The 16,872-nt window shown below is 44.6% G+C and overlaps 1 protein-coding gene across 4 annotated transcripts in view; it reads right to left on the bottom strand.

The window, feature by feature from the left end:
• The window catches only part of CFAP77 (cilia and flagella associated protein 77), a 574,339-nt gene that overhangs the window by 255,894 nt on the left and 301,573 nt on the right, over positions 1 to 16,872 (bottom strand). For all 4 annotated transcript variants that reach the window (XM_029613689.1, XM_029613690.1, XM_029613691.1 and 1 more), the window contains one exon: positions 8,076 to 8,175. In XM_029613689.1, coding sequence (XP_029469549.1) covers positions 8,076 to 8,175 — 100 coding nt within the window. The remainder of the gene's footprint in view (positions 1 to 8,075; positions 8,176 to 16,872) is intronic.

The raw sequence follows: 16,872 nt of genomic DNA, 5'->3' as shown, positions 1-16,872 counted from the left end.
TTGAAGAGAATGAAACCATCATCCCACCCATTTGACCAGATCCCTCCCAAACTACTGCTGCTAATTCCAGATACCATCTCCAAAACCCTAACTGACATTATCAATTGTTCCTTAGCCCAAGGAATTTATCCAGACGACCTGAAAGTTGCTTCTATCAAACCCCTATTAAAAAAACCGAACCTTAATCCTAAAGATCCATCCAACTTCCGCCCAATATCCAACCTTCCTTTTATAGCCAAGGTTACAGAAAAATTAGTCAACACCAGATTATCAGAATACCTCGAAGACAACAACATATTATTCCCCACTCAATACGGCTTCCGAAAATCTTTAAGTACAGAATCACTTCTCATATCTCTGACAGATTACCTCATCATGGGCCTCGATAAAGGTCACCCCTACTTGCTGATACTCCTCGACCTATCGGCGGCCTTTGACACCGTGAATCACTCCCTTCTCCTAAATCAACTAGCGAACATCGGAATTACAGGCTCTGCTCTTGCCTGGTTCAAATCATTCTTGGGAAACAGAGGATATAAAGTCAAAATACATAACAAAGAATCACAGTTTTACCCTTCTTCGCTAGGTGTTCCTCAGGGCTCCTCTCTCTCCCCCACGCTCTTTAACATTTACCTCCTACCCCTATGTCAACTATTAACTAATCTTAACCTCAAATACTTTCTATACGCAGATGACATCCAGATTGTCATCCCTATCAAAGAATCCCTTACAAAAACTATCAAAATCTGGGAAAACTGTCTTCAAAATATTGACAACCTCCTCTCCAGCCTAAATCTAATCTTAAATTCCGCTAAAACCGAAGTCCTCATAATTTCCCCTGAAAACAGTAACCTCACCTCAAATCCTCCAACCGGCTTTCAAACTTCACATGTAAGAGACCTAGGAGCCATTATCGACAATCGGCTAAATCTAAAATCTTTTATTAATCAAACCACGAAGGACTGCTTTTATAAATTACACGTCTTAAAAAGAATCAAACCACTTTTCCATTTCCACGATTACAGAACAGTTTTGCAATCAATAATCTTCTCTAAGTTAGATTATTGCAATTCTATTCTATTAGGTCTCCCGTCTTCTCATACTAAACCTCTTCAGATGGTTCAGAACACGGCGGCCAGAATTTTGACAAACACAAGAAGAAGAGACCACATATCTCCGATTCTCAAAGACTTACATTGGCTGCCAGTGCACTATAGAATCTTATATAAATCCATTACTACCATCTACAAAGCATTCCATCAACTCTCTCCGCTTAACCTCCAAATCCCATTTAAAAACATACCTCCATCAGACCTATCAGAGAGTCCTACAGAGACTCATTACAGGTGCCTCCTGCAAAAACCTTTAACCATAGGACTCTCAGAGACAGGGCTTTCTCTACAGCAGGACCTACCTTGTGGAATTCTATACCACCAGAACTGAGACAGGAACCTTGCCTCCCCACTTTCAGAAAAAGACTTAAAACCTGGCTATTCTTGAAAGCCTTTCCAGACACCAACTGAACCCACTCTCAACTTAAGCAACTAAGAACTCCCGTCAGGGTAATCAACAACCTTTGACAACTCAATAATGTTCTCTCTTTTTTAATGAGGCAGGTTTATTTACCTTGGTTTTATTTACCTTGGTCATTCTTTTGTTATCTCAGTGTTAATCTCTCTTTTGCCTTCTCTTCATTCCAAGTTGCATTTTATCCCTGTTTTATTGTAACTGCTACCTTATTCTTCTATCACATGTTAATGTTTTTAAGTTATTAAGTATTTATTCTGTTGTCACACCTTGTTATTTGTAAACCGGCATGATGCGACTCCCATCGCGAATGCCGGTATATAAGAAATTTAAATAAATAAATAAATAAATAAATCCTGGGTGACTCTGTGTGGGGTCGTCCATACAGAGCAGAAGCGAGTCACCTTCCTGTTGGACTCTGTGGCGAAAAGGTCTATGGATGGGTATCCCCACCATTGGAAGATGGTCTCCCTTTCACCCACTCTTTTCAATATCTATCTTCTCCCACTCTGTCACCTTCTTACCAACCTCAAGCTAATACATTTCCTATATGTGGATGACATACAAATCCTCATCCCTATAGCTGAATCTCTACACAAAACTATGTCATATTGGAATAAATGCCTCGCAGCAATCAACAACCTACTCGCTAGCTCCAACCTGGTCCTAAACACTAACAAAACTGAAATCCTCCTTATAGCTCCTGAAAATCACCTTCCACCCATCTCTCCAACGGCTAGCCAATGTCCTGTCACTTCTACCTCGCCACAAGTAAGAGACCTGGGTGTACTGCTGGACAACAGATTCAGCCTCAACAAGTTCGTAAATAACACCACGAAAGAATGCTTCTTTAAATTGCAAACACTAAAGAAACTAAAACCACTACTAAACTACAGAGACTTCCGCCTGGTTCTACAGGCCATCATACTCCCAAAACTGGACTACTGCAATTCTCTCCTTCTGGGCCTTCCCACCTGCACCACCAAACCACTCCAGATGGTAATGAACGCCACGGCCAGAATTCTCACAAACACCAAAAAAAGGGAACATATCACCCCATCCTTCAGCAGCTTCATTGGCTACCGATTAAATACAGGATTCACTTTAAAACCATTATGATGATACACAAAGCCCTACACAACATCGCTCCTCTCAACTTAACTTATCAACTCCAGCTACACACCTCCAAGAAACCAACCAGAAGCGCATACAAGAACCTGCTAATCACCCAGCCAGCAAAAACCTCCCTGAGGAAACGCGCACTATCCACAGCGGGCCCCACACTCTGGAATTCACTCCCTCCAGACCTTCGCCTTGAACCCTGCCACAATACATTCAAAAAGAAACTAAAGACTTGGTTCTTCACACAAGCATTCCCGGAGAACTAAGAGCAGGAAGATCTACTTTATCAGTTTAGCCTCTGACCATTTTTTACCCCCCCTGTCGTCCATAAGTTCCTGAAGAGCTCATTATTGAATCTTAATTAGCCACGATTGTTTTTACTGTAAACTCCTCTAATCTCCCCTAAGTTCATTTATGCTCCTTTAAGCTCCGTCATGCTCCTTTATGTTTCTCTGTTAATTGTTTACAATGTTATTTACAATGTTATTTGTTAAAATGTAAGCCGCCCCCGAGGCGACAGTTTTATTTCCTTGTACACCTGTGTGATATGTATATTATACAGGAACGTCGGTTTATAAAAACTAAAAATAAATAAATAAATAAATGTCGTTGTCAAGGGACCATTCATGGGGATGGAATATCCGACTTAGTCTGTCCGCTTGAGTATTGGCAATTCCCGGCAGGTAAGTGGCTTGCAATTGAATGGAGTGGCGGGTTGCCTTCTGCAGAATGGTGAGGGCTTCGCAACACAGACTCCAGGAGCCGGAGCCTCCCTGTTTGTTGATATAAAACATGGCTACTTGGTTGTCCATGTAAACCATGACTCTGTGACCTTGAAGGTGAGATACAAAAGTTCACAGGGCGTAGCAGATTGCTCTCAATTCCAGGAGATTGATGTGTAGGGACTGCTCCCGCTGAGTCCAGAGGCCTTGCATCTGGAGGTGATTGAGGTGAGCTCCCCATCCTTTGCGGGAGGCATCTCTGTTAAGGAAGGCATTGTGTGTAGAAGAGTGAAAGGAGCTCCCTTGGTGAGTGTCGGTTTGCGTAACACCAATCTAAGTCTGCTATCATGGTCTTTGTCAAGGACACTCTCCATTGTAGTGGCTGAGAATGTTGTTTCCACTGATGCTTGAGACCCCATTGTTTGTGTCTCATGCGGAGCCTTGTGTTGGAGACTGCATGGATTGAGGCTGCCATATATCCCAACACTTGCAAGATTTGATGCGCCATCAGCGACATGGTCGATTTCAATCGGCGAAAGAGGAGCTGCATGTTGTATCTCCTGTCTGCCGGCAGAAAAACCCTGCATCTGATGGTATCCAGATGAGCCCCTATGAACTGTATTGTTTGTGTAGGACGTAAATTGGATTTCTATTAGTTGATGATCAAACTCAACTTGCCTAGGCAATGGATTGTATCCCGGAGATGTTGTTGAAGAACGTCTGGACTGACGGCCACAATCAGCCAGTCGTCGAGGTAAGGAAAAATCATGATCCCCCGTTGACGGAGGAATGCCACCACCACTGCCATACACTTGGTGAACACCCTGGGCATTGTTGATAGGCCGAAGGGAAGGTCTTTGTATTGGAAGTGTTGGCCATGCACTTGGAAAGACAGGTATCGCCAGGAGGAAGGATGCATAGGAATGTGAGTGTACGCATCCTTGAGGTCTATGGAGCACATCCAAGCTTGAGGCTGGATCAAGGGTAGTAGAGATTTGAGAGAGATCATTTTGAACTTTTTCTTGACTATGAATTTGTTCAGTTCTCTGAGGTCTAAGATTGGACGAAGATCCCCCGATTTCTTTGGAATTAGGAAGTAGGGGGAGTGGAATCCCGCAAGATGATCGGTTGGAGGAATGTGACGAATTGCTTGTTGTCATAATAAAGCCGTTACCTCCTGTTCCAATTGGGTTTGGTGGGGGTCTGGATCCCTGTGGCGCTGAGTGAAGGAGCGGTGGAGGGGATTGGAAATGAATTTTGTAACCATGACGAACAATGTTCATTACCCATTGGTCGGTTGTGATCTTCTCCCATTCTTGGATGTGTGCCTTGATTCCTCCGGCTAGCACCGGCTGCGGTGGTGGCAGGGCGATGTTCAAAAAGACGGATTAGGCTTGGCGGGGGCAGAAGGTTGTTGAGCCTGTGGGCGCTGGCCCCGCGGTCGTCCTCTGCGGTTTTGGTTCTGTTGCTTCTGCGGATGGAGAGTCTGCTGATAGGATGGGGAACGGTGAGACGCATATGGTCGATAAGGTCGGCGCTGGAAGATTTGTCTGCGGGGTAGTGAAGAATATCGGCGTGAAGTAGAGTAAGTTTGAGGGGTGGCCAGGGATTGTACGGCCACTGACTGCTCCTTTAGTTGAGCCACTGTTTCTTGAAAACGTGTCCTGAACAGGTTGTCACCCTTGCAAGGTAAGTTGGCCAACTTGTCGTGGACGTCTTCTCTAATGGAGCTAGCCCTTAGCCAGGCCACACGCCATGCTGCAATAGCGGCTGCCGACGCACGAGAGGAGGTCTCAAATCCTTCATAGACAGTGCGCAACAGATGGCGTATGCCTTCCTCCAAGTCCTGAATGTGGTGAGCGTCCCCGGACAGGTGGGCGAGGTCCGAGTTGTCTTTCATCCGTTGCACACATTCGTAGAGCTATTGAATAACGTAAAATTGATGGTGATTAATGCGGGCGGCTAGCATAGAAGCCTGGAATTGCGCTTCGCAAATTCATCCAATGACCAAAGGTCTCTGCCCAGAGGGGTCGCTGAATGTAATCTTGATTTCCTTGCCCTCGCGATTGCCGATTCAACGACCAGGGACACATGAGGCAGTTGTGGCGTCGTGCAGTAGGGCGATTTTTGCATCTTATATTTGAGATCGGTCTTCCTGGAGACCGCTGGAAGTGTGAAGGGGGTGTCCCAGAGCACTCCAGAACTGAGTCCAGTATAGCATGGGGAGGCAGAGAGGTAGGCTCTGCTGGAAGGTCAAAGATTTTCAAGAGACCTAACGTTTCAGATCTCGGGTCCGGTACCTTCTGAATGTTTAGGTTGAGGACAGAACCCATCTTTTCCAAACATTTTGGATAGGTTAGGTCTTCCAGCGGAGAGTATGGTTCTGCTGGTTCTTCTCCTGGGTCCGAGGGATACCCGGTTGAACTCTCCGGTGACGTTGGTTGGAGATCCAGCGACACTGGGCTAAGTGGCCGTTCCTGAGGTTGTTGTGACGGCGTTGGGATCAGAGAAGGTGCATGTGGAGATGGAGACCATATGTGCTGTGGAGACGAATGCACCGATTGTTGCGGAGACTCCGGTTCATTACTGGGTGAGGAGTACGCTAGCTGACAGGATGATTGCATGACCTCAAAAAACCCAGATACTGCTAGTGAGACATTAACGAAAGCATCCTTCATCTTTGGTGGCATGGGTGGCCGAGATGGTGCCTGCGGGTGTCCCGCCAGAATTGCTGCCAGTAAAATATCAGAATCTGGCGGCTTGGTCTCGTGGGTACGTGTGCATAGTATTTCTGGTCCCTTGCGTGTCTTTACCAGTGGTTCCTGTAGGACGTCACCTCAGGAGTGGCGTTTAGAAGCCGAGGATAAGTCTGAGAATATAGGAACCGAGGAAGCAGAGGAAACTGGAGATGAAGAAAGGAGGATTTGGCCTTCTTCCCTCTCTGATTTGGACGAAGAGGCCGGTGAAGAATGTTCTAGTGATAGTGATGCACGTCTGGAGGCCTTTGGAATTGTGTGGGCAGCAGACGGTGGTAACAGATGGGATTTTTCCCTTTTCTAACTAGGTTCCGGAAGGTGCGTCAGAGTTCCAGCCGCTTTCTTCCTTTTTGCGAGTCTCAGAACCGCTGGCGTCGTCATGCGCTCCGACGGCGCCATGATTTGTGTCAGCTTGCTTCGGTGCGTCGGTGTCACTTTTTCACGCTGCGACGGCGCTTCTTCCTGCCTCGGAAGAGTGTGCGTTGGCCAACGCACCTGCGTCGAGGTCAAAGCCTGAGGCCTCGATTTGTGCGTTGGACCTTCCAGCAGCGCGCTCTGGGTCTCCTGCGTCGTATCCACACGGCGCTGCGTCAGCGCATCATGCATCGGTGGATTAGACGCATGGGTTGCTCCGCTGGCAGGTTCTCTCTTCCGCCCCGATGCATGCGACTCTGCCCGGCTTTGGCCTTTATCATGGGAGGTATCCTGACTTCTGGAGGCCTGTGTTTTAACCATCGTTCGGTCCTTAGAAGTAGGAGGCTCCATGGAGGCTGCCCAACGCTGTGGGGATGGCGTGGTCGTGGCGGGCCCCTGGGAAGAGTGGGCTTCCGACGGCAGGGCATAGGAGCCGGTTCTTGGCAGGTTAAGGTGCTCCATTTTTTCCCATCTCTGGCGTTGCGCCTTCGGGGACATCTGACCGCAATGGGGGCACGACTCTAGCGGGTGGTCTGGGCCCAGACATCTGTAACAGCAGCCATGTCCATCCATGATGGACATTCCCTTCCTGCAGAGGCAGGGTTTGAACCCTGAGGGTCGGGGAGCATCCTTCCTACCGTGATCTTTCATTTCCTTCGCTTTTCTTAACTTCACTTCCCTGAAGAAAAAATTGAGTTGAGGAGGTCTGATGCTCCGCGTGCGATCCCACGCGCGGAAAAACAGACTGAGGAGAGTCGTTATCAGCGCGGGAAACCATGCGCAGCCTCAGAGCAAAGCTCTGACATCACTTAGGAAGCTCTGCCTCCCGGGCCTGATGGACAGTTCCCATGACAGCATGGCTAATTCAGCCCTGCTATCGACGAGAAAGAGCTAGTTATTCCAGCGATCAGTGTAATTCAGAGGTCCCGAAATCCGATTCTCAAGTGCAATAAACCAATCTGGTTTTCAGGTTTATTTATTTTTATTTATTTAAAAGTACTTAAATACTGCATCTTCCAAGGTTCGGGGCGGTTTCCCATAATGAATATGCCTGAGACATATTTTCAAGTACTAGAGCCAGTGTAAGCAAATATATCTCAGGCATATTCATTGTGGAAATCCTGAAAACCAGACTAGTTTGCAGCCTTGAGGACTGGATTTGGGAACCTCTGGTATAATCCAAGCGAGATGAAATGATCTAGACTTCAGTGGAGATCTGCCAAGCTATCCATTCCTTGTAGTCTTATGGCTTTCCATTAAACTTTGCATCTTCTTCTTTAGGTGTAAAGTAGCCAGCTGTAGTTGCTGTTGTCAATGTATGTTTGTGCTGTTTGCCCTGCATCTGTTTCAAGAATTTCTATGAAATGTGCAGTGAAAGGTGATACTGTCTTACAGTGCTATTTTGATGGAGTTCCAGCTCCACAAGACTGAGTGTGTCCCCACCTCACCTGGTCACCACTCTTTTCTAACATTACCCCATTCTCTGCTAAGGCACTCAAAGTGTCATCTCAAATTTTTGCTTGTGTTGTCATACCTTCTGGCACGCCTCCATCCCTTGCGTAGTTCTTGCGCCCGTAGACAAAGTCAGGTCCAGGCAGCGTGTAACATTTCTTTAGAGTCTTCCCAAGTTCTGCCTGCATGAAAAAGCATTAGGAGAAAACTGTAGTGTTCAGTGATAAGGACAATTTGGATTATACAGAATTTTACATCTAGTCTCAGTAAACTTTCTAATCCCAGGAATTCAGGAAGAGATGAATATATCCCAACACATTTCTGCTTCCTGCACTGGATGACAACCTGCCAGAGGTGAGAGAGAATGAGCATTCTCACTGCTTTTGAGGATATTTTTTATATTTGCTTTAAGATTAGTATTTTATTGATATTTAGTGACTGAAATAAAAGAAAACACAAAATTATTATTATTATTATTATTATTATTAAAGGCTTTTTTATACCGACTTTCTTGATACAAATCAAATCAACTCGGTTTACATCGAACTAAGCAGAAACTATAACCAACCAATCAACAAGAGACAAATTGAAGGAGTATAAAGTTACATTATAACAAGGATGCCTTAACTGGGAGTAGGAAATAAGAAAGGGAGAACGAAGATAGAGTACAATATACAAGAGAGAATAGGAGGGAGGCAAGGAGCCGTCCTCATGATAACTTGTAAGCGTGATGAGACGTAAGTATTTTAATGAGAACAAAATAGTTCTCATTAAAATACATTTCGGGATTAAAAAAGAATCAGACTATTTTTGACAACTTTTACATTTCCCCAGCAAATATACTTTTTTCCCTAACATCAAACACAGGTATGTATTAAATGGTCTTCAACCCCAAGATGACGATGGAGTGACAGGCTGAGACTGTTCCCAGTTTTCTAGTTAAGGAGTGTCTCCTAGGGGGGTCTGGTGTTTCCCTAAACCAGGAGACTGTTGGTTGAGTCACCAGAAATGTATGACAGTCCATCCTGGATATATCTTCTTTCAATTGGATTTCTTTTGTTTATGGCATTTTAGTTCCATTGCATAAGTGGTGTTCTATGTCTCTCCCTATTTTGTTTGTAAATATTACCATACTCCTTTGGAGAAAGGAAAGCCACTAATTACATTTATCTTCTGTTAAAGACTCCACTTTTCCCTTGAGATTCTTCCCAGCTGTAAAGTACTTTAGACTCGAGAAGTAAAAATTTGAGGGCACATTTATTTGGGAATATAAAAAGACACAATATAATTTAAAAATTACTTTGTTTATAGCTTTTTCATCATTTTCCTGTGGACTGGTGATGTCAAGTCTTGCTTGCCAGTATTGGTAGTGTATGTTACCAGCCTTGCGGTCAGAGCAACTTGGGAGGTGACCGTGTTGCTCTGACAGCAATAATGTCAATTAGAGATGTGAATCGTGCGATCGATCGTCTTAACGATCGATTTTGGCTGGGGGGGGGGGGAGGGAATCTGATCGTCGCGGTTTTGGTTTTTTTTTTTTTTTTAAATCGTTAATCGTAAATCGGGGGAGGGCGGGAAAACCGGCACACTAAAACAACCCTAAAACCCACCCCGACCCTTTAAAATAAATCCCCCACCCTCCCGAACCCCCCCAAAATGTTTTAAATTACCTGGGGTCCAGTGGGGGGGTCCCGGTGTGATCTTCCACTCTCGGGCCACAGCTGCGTTAATAGAAATGGCGCCGGCGCTACCTTTGCCCTGTCATATGACAGGGCAAAGGTAGCGCCGGCGCCATTTTGGTTCCTGTCCCCCGACGTCACGAGCGCAGGAGATCGCTCCCGGACCCCCGCTGGACCCCCAGGGACTTTTGGCCAGCTTGGGGGGGCCTCCTGACCCCCACAAGACTTGCCAAAAGTCCAGTGGGGGTCCGGGAGCGACCTCCTGCACTCGGGCCGTATTGCCGTATTGCAAAATGGTGCCAGCCATACGGCGCCATTTTGCAATACGGCAATACGGCCGGCGCCATTTTGCAATACGGCACGAGTGCAGGAGGTCGCTCCCGGACCCCCGCTGGACTTTTGGCAAGTCTTGTGGGGGTCAGGAGGCCACCCCCAAGCTGGCCAAAAGTCCCTGGGGGTCCAGCGGGGGTCCGGGAGCGATCTCCTGAGCTCGTGACGTCGGGGGACAGGAACCAAAATGGCACCGGCGCTACCTTTGCCCTGTCATATGACAGGGCAAAGGTAGCGCCGGCGCCATTTCTATTAACGCAGCCGTGGCCCGAGAGTGGAAGATCACACCGGGACCTCCCCACAGGACCCCAGGTAATTTAAAACATTTTGGGGGGGTTCGGGAGGGTGGGGGATTTATTTTAAAGGGTCGGGGTGGGTTTTAGGGTTGTTTTAGTGTGCCGGTTTTCCCGCCCTCCCCCTCCCCCGATTTACGATTTTTGACGATAAATTGGGGGAATTCCTATTGTATCGCGCCTCTAACGATTTTTGATGATTTAAAATATATCGGACGATATTTTAAATTGTCAAAAAACGATTCACATCCCTAATGTCAATCTCTCTGGCTGGACGTGGGGGGGTTTGGGGTGGAGATTGCAGGGGGTTGGGAGGGTGGCAGTCGGGGGAGGAGGGAACCCACAGCCAGGCTTTCAATTTAAATATGCTGAAAGGGGGAGCCTCAAGCCAATAATTTGGGAGGTTGGGGGTTGGGGAGGGGATCAGCACAGCTAGCCTTGAGGTTGTTTTTTTTTTTTTTTGTAAATTACCCAGCAATACTTGGAATATAGCTGGATAGGTTTAAACTTATCTGGGTACACATACTCAGATAACTTTAGAATTTGTCTGAGGCATGAACAGAGTTACCTGGATAACTCTAAATATTGAAGTTATCCAAGAAAGTCATCTGGTCCTCCCCAGAATGTCCCCATGCTATCCCATCTGGCTAATCACTTAGCCAGATAACTTGGGCATATTGCGATCAGCATGAATCTAAAATTCCAGGGTTTGTCTGGATAAGCTCCAATTTAGCCAGACAAACCCTTTTGAATATGAACTTTCTTTTTTTAATTTAGATTTATATTCCGCTTTTCACACTTTTTTCAGTGCTTCAAAGTGGATTACATTCAGATACTGTAGGTATTTCCCTATTCCCAGAGAGCTTACAATCTTCTAAGTGCAGTGTTTGTTGAAAAGGGACTTGGTGCATACAGAGAAAACATTATAGCTCTGCTAGTGCACGTCTGCCCTGCAGCTTTCCCTGCGATTCCAGTACTAAGAATCCCCCTCCCCACTTAGTCCTGCCCTGGCTGCAGCATGCTCTGCTAGTCCAGTACTGTGACTCTCTTGCTCCCCCCCCCCCCCCCAAACAAACAAACACACACAGTTCTGACATTGCACCTCAGTACTGCCCTGCAGCACCTCCTACTATAGGACTACAGAATAGACTGTACCTAATAAACAGTAAATGAACATGAGTATTAGGGATGTACATTCATTTTTGGTTTTGGGGGAAGAAAAAGAAGAGGAAAAAATGGCCTCTTGCTTCCCTCCCACCCCAAAACAAGCCTCAGGGCTTGGCTGGGCCCAACTGAGGCTTAGCTGAGGCCACTCCGACCCCGCAGTCTTCAAAACAGCTAGGGCCAAGGAACTCCACAGCCCCCACTTTTCCCTTCCATGGGTTCCATCAGTGGCATCAGTGTTCGAAAGGGCAGGAGTGATGCCCATTAGCTCCCACTCTTTCTTCTTTTCTTTAAAAATGGCCCTCCTGAGCAGCGTCAAAGTGATGTCATTTCAGTGCCTCTCTCTGGTGCAGCCAGCACCATGTTGTATGGCTGTACAAACATACGGCCATACAACATGGCACTGACCACACCTGAGAGATGTGCCAAAATAATGTTGCTTCAGCATCTCTCAGGAGGGTCAGCAACGCCAATTTTAAAGGAAAGAAGAAAGGGCTGGAGCGAGTGGGCATTACTCCTGCCCTTCCCAGTGCCAATGCCACTGCCACCAGATCCCCACAGAAGGGGGGCTGGGGAAGTCCCCGACCTTGGTGATTTTTGAAGGCAGTAGGAGGGGAATGGAGGGCCCAGCTAAGCCCAGCTATGTAGACCTGGGCCCCAACTGATTTTGCTGGTGGAGGAGGCCCCAGCTGGGCCCAGCCGGACCCTGAGGCTTTTCTCAGGGAAGGAGAGGGTTGATAGGCACGTTTCATATTTGCTTTGTTTTTGTTTTTTTAAGTGTGCGTGTGAGTTACTGATTTTTTTTTTTTGGTTTGGTAAGCAAATCAAAGCCCTCCCCATCCAAAAAATGAAAAAAACAACCAAAATGAAAATCTTGGGTGTGCACTAGTGAGTGCCTCTTTAGTAAAATGGAGTGTGTACCCCTCTAAATAAGTACACATTTGAAAGGAAAAACAGGCATAGTTCTCCTAGATCTGCCAGTTCCATTTCAGAGTAAATCTTCCTGTATGAGCGAGGTCAGCAAAGGACAATATCCTTTGATGATAACTTTGTGTGTATTAAAGGCCCTTATGTTTCCCTTAGCACACATTGGGTGTTTCATATATAAGCTGTGTGCACCCTTTACAAATTCAGGGACTAACTTAAAAAGAGAAAGCCTGCCATTCTCCCTCCCTCTCAGTAATGCCCAGGAATGGTCGATAATCCCCACTGCTCAGAATCAATGTATGCTGGAGTGGTTAGAACAGGCAAAAATCTGCCACTGGTGTTCACAGCTTGGGCATCTCAGCCCCAAACCCAAAAATACAAAGAGAAAGCCATCATTGCTTTTTTTTTTTTTTTATTTAGTTTTCAAATTAACTCCCTTTGTCCACCCTGTGTGTCAAAGGGCTTTGTGGTATCTGTGGGATTAACTGACCCCAGATCACTTCTTTATCTTCTGACCAGGATCTCCATGGTGAAGTCACTTGAGGGATTTTTATGGTCTTGAAACCTTATTGGTCTTTTAAGGAGTGGCAGTGGCTGTCTGCTTTCTGCAGCCTTTTACTTGCTTGCCTTGGCACTGAGTTCATGACCTTCATAGGGGACACTCCTCCTCTGTGGCCTCATGTCCAATAGTCTCTTATGTTGTTGTAAAAACTTTGAAACAAAGCAAGAAGCTTTGCTAAAGCAGCTCAGTTAACAACATTAGCATCTAACCAAGATGGTGTCATACAAATGAGGAAGACAAAAAGACTGCCCGTGAGAAGAGGTATCTTGCAGGTGGTCACACTCTGTGGCTGGTAGCTGGGATATATTCTTGGCAGTGTAGTGATAATAAGTGGGAAAACTGGATGGACCAGATGGTCATTTTCTGTCTTTATTTACTATGTTTTGTTACTATCTTCTATTATCTCTTTTCCAGTCAATATATTTCCAGGAATCAAAAGCTCCATTACCCAGAATGAATGTCTTGTTAGAATTAAGGCATTTGAGGCTATGTCGGTGGCTCAAGGGTCATACTGTGCACACTCATTTTGAGGATCTGGATATGATTCTTGGGTCAGGTTCTTCCGCTCCCTGATCAACCAGGTTTGGGGATGCTGTAGAAGCAGCATTCACAGGTCAGAAGTGGAGGGAGGGAATCATGATCATTGTGCAATGACAACACCTAGTGAATGATTGTAGGGTTCTAGAAGGAGCTCTGGTGTGTGGCTCCTAGCTGAGGATTGTCATTGTGATGAGTGAGCTGAGTTGGATAAGGATATAAACTAGGACAAAATGCTTGGGTAGTTGCAAATGAATGCTCTTGGCACTGGATCCCAGCCCCGGTTGCAACTGAACTGGAAGCCCATGGGAGCAGGAGGAAACTGCTGGGCAGAAAAACAAAGAATGAGAGTTTGGTGTTACAGTGAATAATCACTGAATGGAACAGATCATGTAATGCATTTGAGGAAACCTTCTTATCTATCCCACAGCTACTTCCAAATGAAAAAACTAGTATTAATCCTTGGGTATGTTTCTATTGTATGCAGCATATATCTGTTGTTTTTCTATGAAACTTCAAGCACACAACACTGAGAGGAACCACTTCTTTCTGATATACTTATGCTATCCATGAGAATCTAGGTTCCACTGTAGATTAGATCCTAAACTTTCACTTACCATGTGGTCATTGACACTAACTCCACATACCTCAGAGAAATTTACGATAAGAGTTTGTTAACAATTCCAATGGTAAAATCCGCCCATTTGAGTAAATTTAGAGATCGAGTAGTATCTATATTATTAATTATTATTAAAGGCTTTTATATACCGTCTTTCTTGATACAAATCAAATCAACTCGGTTTACATCGAACAAGCAGTAACTATAACCAACCAATAACAAGAGACAGTTTGAAGGAGTATAAAGTTACATTATAACAAGGATGTGTTAACTTGGAGTAGGAAGTAAGAAGGGGAATGAAGATAAGAGTATAAAATACACGGGAGTATATGAGGGAGGCAAGGAGCCGTCCTCATGATAACTTGTAAGTGTCCTTATAATAATTTATATGCATGATTTATATGCATGATCTATAGCGGGCCCAGGCTTAGGGACCTCTCTTCCTAGTGAATTGAGACTTCAAATTGATTCTTTTAAAAAAGATCTTAAGACCTGGCTCTTTACAAAGGCTTTTGGAGAAGAGATTAAATAAGTGTGTTATATTTTAGATTTTTATCTAAGACTGTGTTATGAACATATGGAGAGACTACTACTATTTTTATTTTATTTTCATTATGTTTTATCAATGTTATTTTATTTTGCACTTTTATTTCTATTCTTATTGTTATCTGATTTAATATTTCCAGTCTAACTGTAAATTTTATGGCATGGTTTATCCTAATTTTATATTTTTTGTATATTGTATATGAATTTTATTATGAATTTTTGTATTCTATTTATTTTTGATATTTGTGAACCAGTATGATTGAGTACAGAATATTGGTATACAAAATAATATAAATAAATAAAAACATTTTCTAGTACCAAATCCAGCATAGTCTCCCTTCGAATGAATTTCAGATTACAGCAGCCACACTTCTATTTGTAGTCACTGTGTAGATGTAATCTAGTGGTTAAAGCAACAGGTTGCAAACCTAGAAAGCCTGGATTTAAATCCCGCTGATATTCCTGATGACCTTGGTCGAGTGATTTCACCCTCCATTGCCGCAAATACAAACTGAAGAATACAAGCTCTGTAGGGATAGGGAAATATCTACAGTACCTGGATATAATCTGCTTTATAGTGTCACGAAAGGCAGAATATAAATAAAAAATTATTATATTTTCCATTTTAGAGGGTGGTTGGCACTGTCTCGGAGATATTTTAGGATTTATACTATATTGATTGATAATATCATAGGCGTTTCTTAGGCAACATATTCTGACACCAATAATGTGACTTCTGTGAGGTCACAAATGCTTCATGCTCATTCCACAAATAGACAAAGCTGGAGAATGTCTGACACCATTCTCGGACCTGAAGTACATCACTACACAAAGACATTTCCTTTCTTTGTATTCTGGTCTGAATGTTTATCTAAATGTCAGAAACGCTGAGCTCCATAAACTAGTGATCCTAGAATGAGCAGAAGCAATTCCTTGCACCTTTGTAAAAGATTCAGCATGGCAGTTCCATGATGCCAAAACAAAAAAATATAATTGTCCAATTCAAATAAAGGTTTGCTGCCAACTGACTCATGAAGAAGTGTATTACACAAATGAATCTTAGTGTATGCCCCCAAACCTGTATCATGGTCCCTCCCCAACCCAGTCTCCCATCAGGTTTGGTCTGTCAGAAAATCCTCTTGGTCCTAAGAAGGAAGAGGTTGTCAGTTGTCCCTATCAATACATGGCTTCTTCAAACCTTATTAAGATGTCATCTTCCTGCCTGATTTCCCACTTCTTTGCTTTAATTAAAAGCAATTGCATCTCTTACCTGGCACTCTTCTCTGGGTACCAGCTCTAAATTATTTGCTTTTTCACCCAGCAAGGAACACAATCTGGTATCTTAAATCCTGTTTATACAATCCATTCCAAAAATAACATCTTCTGACAGAGTTCTGAGCACTTCTGCGTATCCTGCAGAGATCAGGGGGCTTACATACTAAACATTTTTTTTTCCATTTTGTATCTTAGTACAAAGGGCTAATTTGTATGATGTATATAAACTGCTGTTTGGGTTTGTAGTGAACAATATTGGTCATGAAGGAGGGAATAGATTTCCCAATGCCAAGGGCTGAAAGGTGAAGGTAGTAGTGTGTATTTGCCACAGAAAAAAGGAGGACAAAGAAGTTTGTTAACACCCTTTCAGGACTGCTATTCAAATCATTGATCTTCAAGTGAACAGCATTTGTTTTAATACTATAATCTTGCAGGCTAATATATTCTGATACAGTTCTATACTTTCATTTCATTTCATTTCATATATATATATATATATATTAAGAATATACTTCACAAGCAGCATCCCTAGGGATAAATGCCTCACACGTTTGTTTATTTATTTTTAATTATTTAATTAATTATTTATCCTGTCCTTATAATAATGCCCAGGATGGGTCAAAATACATACAACACAGTGCAGACAATAACTGTTGTGTTCCGCGGCCGTGGCGCCCCACGACCGCGGCCCCCTACCTGATTCGCGCCGTTCCTTCGCCGCGGGAGCCCCGGGGGAGGGCTCCGACTTGGGCCGTCATGCCTGTGCGGCCTCCGGCGCAGCCCGTTGCAGGGGAAGCCGTCCTGCTTCCCCCAGCGGCATCTCCCCTCCGCGGGGGAAATCCAAAATGGCCACCGCCATTCTTAAGCACGAGGCCACGCCCCCTCCACAGAATTAAAGGGACCCGATCCCTTTAAATGGCCTCACCTGTTCTCTATCAGCCAGGGCA

The sequence above is a fragment of the Rhinatrema bivittatum genome, chromosome 8 (assembly GCF_901001135.1).
Source record: "Rhinatrema bivittatum chromosome 8, aRhiBiv1.1, whole genome shotgun sequence".
Classification (NCBI taxonomy): domain Eukaryota; kingdom Metazoa; phylum Chordata; class Amphibia; order Gymnophiona; family Rhinatrematidae; genus Rhinatrema; species Rhinatrema bivittatum.
This window is presented reverse-complemented; position numbering and strand designations above follow the sequence as displayed.